At 38.4% G+C, this 10,816-nt stretch overlaps 1 protein-coding gene across 1 annotated transcript in view; it reads left to right on the forward strand.

Annotated features, from left to right (window-relative positions):
* The window catches only part of LANCL3 (LanC like family member 3), a 37,602-nt gene extending 27,088 nt beyond the window's left edge, over positions 1-10,514 (forward strand). Inside the window, exons 3-5 of the mRNA XM_051811686.1 lie at positions 687-884; positions 2,176-2,383; positions 3,462-10,514. Coding sequence (XP_051667646.1) covers positions 687-884; positions 2,176-2,383; positions 3,462-3,621 — 566 coding nt within the window. The 3' untranslated portion in view covers positions 3,622-10,514. The remainder of the gene's footprint in view (positions 1-686; positions 885-2,175; positions 2,384-3,461) is intronic.
* Positions 10,515-10,816: the final 302 nt, after the last annotated feature.

A 10,816-nucleotide genomic window follows, 5' to 3' on the forward strand; every position in this document is an offset into this window, starting at 1 on the left:
AAATCTGCCTTGCCAGACAGAGGCAGTGAGAGGTGCCCGTGTCTGTGTGGAGCAGGTTACCCGAGGGAGCAGACAGGGATGTTTTTGTAAGCTGCTGTTGCCATGCAGGGACTTGCTGAGCGATTTGGGCCATAGCAGTGCAACTCAGACATGTGGTCAGGTCCTACCCATTGAGAGCAGCTTTAGCTGCAGCTCATCTGAAGCAGTGGGGAAAGGCCATTGAGCAGGTCCTTGAGGTACAATATGCAGAAAGTGTGGGATTGATTTGCATATATTAGCGAGTTCTCTGGCAGGCGACCAGCAGGAGAAGTCACTGAGTTGTGTGTGCCACAGACCCTTGCAGGTACAGACAGTTCTTGCACTGAAATTTAAGTTTTAGCTGACTGATACTGTCAATCAGGAACTGAGAATACCCAATTTGAATTTCAGTTCAGGTTCAGTTTAACTTCATGCACTGAGTTTCAGTCATATCCTAGTGAAAGCATAAAAAATTCATATATATTTTTGCAAAGCTGGAGGAACTGGAAATGACAGAAGTAGTAAAATATCTTTTATTCTAAGCACTGTTGTAACATGCATAAAGAAGATGAAGGAGCTATGTGCTTGACAAGGAAATCAATCCCAAGGGCAAGTTGCCATGAGGTGGAGGTAGGACCCTCTTATTTGATTGTTTCTGTTCTTTACAGGTGCAGCTCATGGGCTTTCGTCAATCCTTCAGATGTTACTCTCCTACTATGAGTACCTGCAGCCAGCAGATCAGGAGCTTGTGTGGCAGAGTGTGGATTTCCTTATGGACCAGGAACAGAACAGCAACTGGCCTCCTGAGCTGGGGGAGACGATCGAGCGGGAGAATGAGCTCGTGCACTGGTGTCATGGAGCTCCAGGTTCTTTTCCCATTGATGCTTTGAATAGCCAGATGCTGATCACGTTGCTTTTACACGTTAGGTGATTCCATGTAGAAGATAATCTCAGGTTAAATTTGACCGGTTTTGACCTTTTAGGAGATGCAGGCAAACTTTCTAGACTTCTTCTTCCAGTTCAGAGTGTTTTATTTATTGCTGAAGCAGCTGGAACAAGAGGTATATTTTCTGCCTTAAAAGCATAGGTGATCACTGCTGAAAGAGTTCTGGTGATCCTGTTTTCTGCTTTTGCTCTCATTCGTAAGACCTCAAAGACTGGTACAGCTGAGTCAAAAGACAGCATGTGGCTGGAAAGAAAAATGGTATGTGAAAGAACACAGATACAGACACATACAGTTTGGTGAAGGACTCAAGAATGCCTCTTTTTTTCCCCTGTCAGAATCAAAGTTTAAGCTGCACTTGTTACATGGATAATGCATAATTTGACCGAAGTATTTTCATGTGAAGTATAGTTTGTACTAACAGGAGGCATTTTTTCCAAAAGTAATGCATATGAAACTGCTTTCCAGAAAAAAAAAAAATCAATGCTTAGTTTGGGTTCATGAGGTGAGGCTGATGTCTCTCAGCAATTTTGGCAAGTAATGCTGCATATTGAAAATGCTGCTTTACCTCCAGGCAGAATTTTATTGCTAACAAGTGATATTGTCTTGATAACAATGGTACTCTAATGAAGTGGAGTAAAAACAGCTTTTGCCTACCAAACTTTATTATGAGTAATTTATTTAAATCCCCTCTAAAAATAAGCCAAATAGCTTTTTTTTTTTTTTTTTTAGTATGCATAGCTGTGTATAACTAAAATAAAGCAGTATGGGAATAAAAGTGAGTTTCTTTTTCTCATCTAGTAAAAAAAATTATCTGTTGCCAATGTAAGAAATTATCTTGCCCATCTTTCTGTTTCTATCAGTGTAAGTAGGTGAGGTGAATGGGGATTTGGAAATAGCAGAAGACAGTGCTAAGAGTTTACTGTTTTAAAGGCAAAAATGTGACTGCTGTTTTAAACTGATAAAAGTTTGGGAATCTTAGAGTAAACCCTGAAATTCAATGATATATTGAAAATATTGTAAGTACATCTTGCCATATGCTTTTTTATCATACCAGATACTCCTCCCTCCACATTTAGCACACAGAGGTAGCATTGACATGTGCAGAGCATGAGAGTGCAGTTTTTTAGTGTATTAATCTTTATTTTCTCAAGTGTTCTATGAAACCCTTGGCGTCCTCACTACAAAAGATAATCTCACTGCTCTTTTCCTAGGCATTGCATACCTGTTTGCCAAAGCTTACCTGGTTTCCAAGAAGCCTCAATATCTGGACACTTGTATCCGCTGTGGAGAGCTGACTTGGCAGAAAGGCCTGTTGAAGAAGGGCCCTGGAATATGCCACGGAGTGGCTGGTAGTGCTTACGTGTTCCTGCTGCTCTATAGGCTCACTGGAAACTCAAAATACATATACAGGGCACAAAGGTTAGCATTCCTGTCTTCTGGATGTAGGGTAATACTGGAAAGTTTTGGGAACATTTATGAAGCAGCTCTGTCTGTGATCACCACTCAGTTGTAACATGAGCAGTGAGTTGCAATGAGCTGTGGGGCAGGAGCTCTGCAGTCCTGCTTCCAAGCTGCCTGTGGTGGGAGAAGCATCAGGTTCTCCCAGGCTGCCTCCCTCCCTCCCTGCCCCAGACCCTGTGCTCTTTCAGAGGGAACTGGGCTGGGTGTGGAGGGATGACGTGCAACCAGGTATCATCCTGATGTGAGTTCAGAAATCAACCAAGTTGTGTACCTGAGTCCAGGAGCAGAGTAAAACATGATTTGCTACATTTTTTTCAGAGCATTTAATGCTATTTCTGTCTACTAGAAGTGGGAAAATAAATATAGGACGTGATTTGCTGTTATTTTACAGGTTTTTAATTTATCCTTCCCACCTTTAGCCAGTTTGACATTGTGCTGTTCAGTTTAGCTAGTGGAGTTAATTCCATTTTCTACATGTATGGGCCGGTGAAAATTCTGTCACAGTGCTGCAACTAGCTTTAATTATGCATCTGTAACTTAACTGCATATGTTTAAAAACATAGAATTCAATGTTTGTTATTGTTTTCCTTACAGCATAAGACAATGAGGGAAAGTGACATAATAACTAGGGTGATTTATTTTCAGCCATTTGCTTTGAAGTGAGAACCTTTTATTTGTGTAGTTACTTCAGCATGACAGAATTTGTTGCATCGGTGTGAAACCTTGCTTGCATCCTAAAGGTTATTAAAAAATACTTGTTTAATGATATGTCTTATAGAAATCAGAAAAAGTTTACAGCTCTTAAACAAGCAAAATGCACATAGAGATTGCAAAGATTTGTCTCTTCAAAATCTAATGGATCTCAGTTTCTTGTGGAAGTTGGATAATGTAGAAGTTGCAGATAAGGTTAAATAATGATCATTCTATTTTTTTAATGGCTGAATGTTATTAAAATGATGCTTTCAAACAACAGGTAAGTAGACAGAGTGGGATATCAAATAATAACAAACTCTTTTTTTTTTTTTTTCTCTCTTAGATTTGCAGAGTTCTTATTTACAGAAGAATTTAAGGCTGGTTCCCGGGCACTAGAAAGTGTCTATAGTCTGTATGAAGGTTTTTCAGGAACTGTGTGTTTCCTGACTGACTTGCTGCAACCCAACCAAGCCGAGTTTCCTCTCTTCAGTGTCTTTGTCTAAAGACTGACATCCTCCAGGGCCACATCCCAGTGGTGATGGGGGAGGGCACCTGCAGTTTCACTTTTTTGTCAAGACAGGCTATTTACAAAACGAGCCAGTGGTACCACTAATGCTAGCCTTAATGTAGCTGGGAGTCAGGTGAAAAAGGAAACACACTGGGGCTTTAGGAGGGAAGTGTGTGGTCACCAAAAATGGGTCAATGAAAAAAAAAAAGGGGAGGGGGGAGTGATTGAATCTGATGGGGTAGATATTTAGCTGTAATAAGGAGCATAATCTAATCATTCAAGTGAGAGAGAAAGGGGCATTATCATACTTTTAATTTGGCAGTTACACAGGAGAAAAAAAAAAGTCAAACTAGAATTGCAGGGACACACAAAGAAGAAACAGCAATGCAGTCAGTAGGTTTTAAAAAGAGTCCTGCAAAGACAATTCATGGAGCAATGCACTTACTGGGGAAGGTGATGTAGACATTTCACTACACTGCACAAAGGCAAAATCTGGGACTTTTTTACTTAAACTAGATCTGCTAGTTTTAGTAACACGTATTAGGAATACCTGTATCTTGGAGCTCTTTCCTCTTCATGTGCATGTAATGACAGTTCTGTAGATAGCTGTGAGTTCAGGCTACAGTTTCACAGTTCATTTCAGCAAGTGGAGTCTCGTGTGTAAATGAGCACTGAATTTGACCCTTCCTTTCAGAGCTCAGTCTGTGACAAGGAGCTGGTCTCCTTGCTGACTTATTGTAACGCTGTCACTTGTCAATAATTTCCCTGTCACTGGGAAGGTGGCTGGAGCTGTGGAGAAGACTCGGTTAAAAAGGTTCTGTAGCAAAGATACAGCAGGCAGATGCTTTCTTCATGATACAGCATTGCTAGACAAGTATTGTTCAGTGACAAAAAAGCTTCCTTTAAAAATTACTTATAGCAGCATTTCTGAACAGTAACACACATATTTCAAACAATGGAAAAATCTGTTTTCCTTGATGAATTCTTCACTACAAACCCTGCAAACTGAATGCAAACCTTGAATGACATACTGATCTTAAGAAAAACCTGGTAACAAATTCAAAATTGCTTCTTTTCCTAGTAAACAAAATAGTGTATATGCCCAAACGATTTTTAGCTATAGAAATAAATGGGTTGCTCAATACTAGTTGCACTAGCGCTTAAGGTTGCAATTATATGCTGTTTTATATGTATTATAGACATGACATGGTACTTGAAAGCTAAAGAAACCATTGACGTAGATTTGTACTAAAAATATAAAAACAATATCTGTAGGTAATATATATTTACTATTTATTCATTTATTTTTATTTATATGGGAATAATGTAACACAATTACCTGTAAAGACAAATTGGAAAGACCAGTATGTCAGAAACTGAAGTTATAGGAAAAAAGCAGATATACATGCACTGCCAAACAATGCAGTCTCTCTTCCTGCATTCTCAGCTGGAGGAGATTAAAATTTCTTTATTTTTAATGCCTAATGGATTAAAGTTCCCATTTCATTTCAGTGGGCTTTGATCAGGCTATAAGTTGGAGCAGGGTCTTGAAATCCCTCCACATTTTAATGTAATAATCCCATTCCTGCTCTTGCCACTGTAATTTTAATGAGACTGGGTTGCATGACTATGAGCTGCAGATAAGGATTTCTGTTATTTTGTCTTGCCCTGTGCAGCTCTAATTAATTACTTAATAATAGAAATAACCATATTTCATTAGTGAATAAAGCAATGCAGTCCTGTATCAGTTTGTCAAGAATTTAGGTATCTTTTAGCAAGTGCAAAAGTTACAAATCAAGATACATTTGCTATGTGTTTATTATTTGTGGGTTAAAAGGTCTTCTAAGAAAGCCATAAATGTCACTTAGTTGATTACTCTGAGCAGTGAGATGTGTGCACATAGAAGGATGAATTCCACAGGGAGGTGTGCATGTGAGGCTGAATCAAAAAGTCGGTGGAGATGTGTGTGAGCTCTGCCCAGCAGTGTTGAAATGCTCCTGTTAGATCAGAGGAAAGTCAACTGTCAGTAGTCAAGATCCCATCTCCATTAGGATGTTTATCTAGTTGCTTCCTGTAATGGATGTGGCTCATATATTTCATAACTGGAATCTTTTTAAACAAATGTCTAAGGAAGGTAAAACTTGGTGTATCCGCTTTCGCGATGTGATCAAAAACTTTTCAATCTCAGTTTTTATTGTAGGGTAATGTCACTCAGCTTAAGCAAGTGAGTAACAACATTTGTGCCACAGCATTTAAATAGCTACTATAACTGTGTTCTGTCTTACACTAAGCCAGAGAAATAGGTTTTGCTGTGATCTGGACTGAAACTTTTGCAGTCCTTCATTTATTGCTAACCCTTTTATTTAGAGGTACAAACATAAACCAAAAGCGTCTAGCGTTTTGATGACTACACCTTAAAAAAACCCCAAACAACTCCAAACTTAAGCCTTAACACATATCAGAATAGTAATCATGAACTTTTAACTTTGTCCCCAGTGCTTACTTTTTAATTATTAGTGGGCCACAACATTTAATTGTTTCCAGTTAGTTATCTCTCAGGAGACGCTTGAGAATGAAAACCATTGCCAAAACCTCAATAAATCTAGAGCATGATAAATCAGTAACTTAGATTCTGACCAAGTTATAAGTGCTAATACCATAACATATACCACATGTGTTAAAATTTACCATAATAGCAGTAGACAAAATCACTCTGTTTTATTATACTTTACTTCCAATGGTCAAGTTTCCATTTATCTTTAAATGTGATTCTTCATAAATGGTAGTAAATAAATCAAGAATTCAGTGTCAGTTTTCTAGTGGTTTTTCCTCTGTGTCCCTTTGTAGAACCCTAATTCCTTCCAAGTTACATTTAGGGGAGACTGATCTGCTCTGTGTTGTGTTCAACAGCAACTGCAAAACAGATCTTTCTCCACAGCTGTTCTCCATATATGAAGCCATGTGTTTGGCTTCATTTGATACTAATCTGGTGACAAAGAAAATAGTTACTTGAGTAAGAGTTAGTCTATTCAACAATAAAAAAACCCGTGTAACTGCCCAGTTTTTGAAATCTAGGTCCCAAACATCTTTCTGCAGGTTATGCGAGTTGGTCACTGACTTCAGCAAGGGCAGCACACAAATACCCAGTATCATGGTTTGCATCTAGTAAAAATTTTGGAACATGATTATTCATCTCTTTCATCAGACATGGCAGTTTGAGCTCATTCTTAGAGCTTTGTGGCTTTTCTTACCTGACCTGGCTGGGTTAGGGTGGCTACTAGATGTGCTGCAGTCACAGCTTCTGAACACAGTGTAAATACACCCAGGGCTCTTCCGAAAATCCCAGTCATTAAATGAGATGGGGTTTTTTTCATCTTTTCCTTCCTCTTTATTTCCTATCTTGATTTTATTCTTTGTACTATATATGCTGTTACATACGTGCTGTTGCAACCTTTATTTGTTGCTTTTAAGACAATGACAGGAAAGTAACCTGAGCAGAGCCGTTGGCACTTTTCAGTGTAATAAAAAACAAGGTTCTCTGTGTTCCCTTCTTCCTGCTTGGAGAAATCAATCATGCAACCTTTGCTAAACATTCTCCATGGGCTACTGTCTCCTCCTGCTCCTGAATTGGGCCCCAATAGACTGAAAAAGTGTATTCCTGAACAGATTCTGCCATGGTGCTGTGACAAAGGACTGTGTAACCGGAAACTCGAGAGGCCTCTTTCAAAGTGTAAAACACAAGTAACTACGTCATGTTTGCACATTAGTTTCTTGACTGTGTTTAGTTTCTAAAGCGTAGGCAATAGGAATTTAAGTGATATAATAGTATTTCTGATTATGGTGTTAAAGCAAAGAGGATGCATTGTGTGGGTATTGATGCTTCTTTGTGATGTACCTGTGTTTGTGTGGTGCTGTTTGTGATTAAAGCTGTAGATTACACATCAGTTTAAGGAGCTATATACTGTTCATGACTTTTGGTCTGTCACCCATACATTACTGTCAGGGAATAATTTTGAGAGAAACTATATTGGTAATGTCCAGATATATTGATTTCAGGATTCATAGAACCAGACGCAATAAGTTTTATCAACAATACAGTTCTAACAAATATATCTTCATTTTTACCTGCTACTCACAACTTCTCATCATAACAACGTGTTCATTTTGTGCCACTGCTTTCAGTGCTTTCAATATCTGCTTTGTTTGCATCATTGTTGCCTTTGGTTTCCCTGCCTTTCTTTCCCAACCTGTGAATAACTAGAGAAGGCTGAAGAAGCAGCCCAGGTCTTTTGTTCTTGAAAATAAGATTGATTAATTTTGCTTAAGAAGAGTGTTCCACTAACTTGCATTACATTATTTTATGCTTCCAGGTGGTCTCTTCTCACTGGCTCTGCCTTTTCCCACTTGCTAAGGAAAAGTCATTATACTGTGTAACAACTGTCACTGATGTTTTACATCGTGGAGCATGGTCACTTCTCTAGTATCTCAATTCTATTAAGACAATCAAAACCAAGTGAAATGGCTTAACATTCCAAAATACACCTTTAATTAGTTCTGGGAAATATACATAAACAAATGCAAGTAAAGTGGTAACCCTTATTGCTACTCTGTCAGATTAATGCCATTTTGATGTTGTGATGCTAATTATATATGGGCATGTAAACAATATCAGAATACTGATTTTTTTTTTAAATATTGTGGAAAAAATTGAGATATAGGTATCTGATGTATTCAGCAGCATACAGGGGCAATCTGTGCAAATGGAAACTTTGATAAGCAATCAGCTTTTTGTACTTACATAGTTATCTGCCTATACAGTTACAACATCTGCCAACATATTGCATGTTTTATGCCAACAGTGACCTATTTTAGTGTGTGCATGCATTTTGAGAATGTACCCTTGTTCTTTGGATCTCTGAGGTCTGCCAAGTAAATCTCAGGTGCAGAAATCTTCTCCTGCATACCTTGAATATTCTCTGGCATAAGTGTGTATTCTAATTTGTAGGAAGATTAGTATATATCAGGAATAAGAATCGCCCTATAGATTTTTTTAAAGAGTAATCTTAATGTGGAGAACTACACTGATGAGCAATTGCTGGTCAGCAGCTCAGCCTGGACATTTCAGTTTATATAATTGTGTCCTGGACAAAGTAGTAAGCAGCAGAAAGCTAAATTGAAAAGAAATAAGAAAATGACCAAAAATCATACTACTAGGGGAACAACATACTTCAAAGCCATAAGCCAAAAACACTCAGGGCCCACACAAAACAATACAGCAGTTTAGGGATGTGAATAGGCATTTTCCTAGAAAATAGCACAGTGTGCTTCACTGCACAGGTAGTGGTACAGTGTCCACTGTGCAGGTTTCAGCTGCCTTGAACAGCACTTCATTGCCATTACAGCAAAGTCATCATATGCTGAAAAAAGTTTGCCTGTGAAGGAGTTGCCTGTAGCTGAACCTACTGCCTGCTGGAACAGAAGTGATGTACACTATTGATGCTGAGGCAGTTTAAAAAAAATACATTCAAGAAGCCAACAAGCTCCAACTTTTCAACCTGCCTTTGAATTACTAAACCTCCTGACTAATTTGTATCGTCACCATTGGTCCTGTACCCTCTATATTTAAAATTCTGTATCATGCTCTCGAAAAAAACCACAGTTTTTAAATAGCAGTCTGCTTGAAAATACGTAAGGCCATGTTTATTGTTGATACTTAGAAGGTTGTATTTTGGAAAGCCCCTTGACTTTGTTCATTGCATGAGTCAATGAGGCGGTGGAGGCATTTAGGTCAAGTACAGCAATACCAACTGGAATGGCAGCAAAATAAATAAAAACTCATTTTGCCAAGTGGTGTAATGATATTTGAATAAAAGATACTTTATAGTGCAGTGACATTCAGCAACAGCACTGCATGGCTAGATGTGCATACTCCAGAGAAAATGTTATGGAGAAGTCCTGAAGTCAATTATATTTTATAGGGAGTAGAAAACCAATCCTAGTCAAACATATATTCCTACTTCAGATAGAAGAGGAAGGCTGTCTGACCAGAAATTTAATCCTGCTCTGTCTTCATTACCATGACCACACATGAGAGAAGAAAGATTTCCTCTAACAATGGTCTGATTTTGCCACTGGTTCAGCCTCCTGCACTCATTTTAAGGGCCTGGTATGCCACCTTCTGATGTCAGTGGTGAACCTCCACTTGATTCCAGGTATGCATGGTAGGTCCACATATGTGAAACAGGGGCAAAACTATTACTCCAGACCCCAAGCCTACAAACTTTCCTTCACACATGAGTCCCATGGAATTAGTAAGGCTTGTCTGTATAGTATGAGGAAAGCACAGATGTTTGCATATGCAGGACCCTATTTGATAGCAGTTTTATACACATTTTCTCTCAATATCTCTGCAATATACATGAATGCCAATACCAATGAAAAATACAGGGAACTTAAATGGCATTATTTCATGTCTAGTTTGTGTTGGTGACACTTGATTATTCAGTATATTCCAGCGTGTGATATTCATTCCTTGAGTATGTGCCACACCCTAGGTTGGTTTCTCAGTGTTACAGCCATTCACAGCCATGATGTGGTACAGGCCCATAGAATCAAGACTGATTTGATTCTTTAGACATGCACCTTATTGTTTAAAAGCAGGACCCCTGTCCTGCTTTTCTAATATTTTAAACACTGTGATCTTTCAGAATATGTTTATTGTATTAGTTTTGTATTGTAGATTATGATAGAAACTAGATTTTATAGCTTTTTAAAAGCAGTGATAATATTAAGCTTCCTAGTGGCAGAACAAACTCTCTGTATATCCATATTATGAATATTAAAGCTGTGATTATATTTTGCCTTAAATAAAAGTCCAACCTTGAACAGGATGATTTTGTGTCAGATTGATTATTTCTGTACTTATCTTTCATAATGCTGGCAACTTTTCTTTTCAGAAGAGTCATGACTCAGGGCTCCAAAAGCTTTTTAGTGGTACTGTGTAAAATAAATCATAGAATCAGATAAATCATCCAGGCTGCACGTAGCACTTGGGTAAAACTACCTCATGATAGTTTCCCATGAGACAAAGCAGCTTGCTTTTGGCCTGTAGATTAAATTTTCTCACTTAGGTGTTTATTTTCAGCCTGCTTAAATCTCAGTTTTCATGGCCACTTCTCTTTCCAGAAAGA

The sequence above is a fragment of the Manacus candei genome, unplaced genomic scaffold (genome assembly GCF_025592945.1).
Source record: "Manacus candei isolate 608988 ecotype Guabito, Panama unplaced genomic scaffold, ASM2559294v1 h1tg000083l, whole genome shotgun sequence".
In the NCBI taxonomy this organism is placed as follows: domain Eukaryota; kingdom Metazoa; phylum Chordata; class Aves; order Passeriformes; family Pipridae; genus Manacus; species Manacus candei.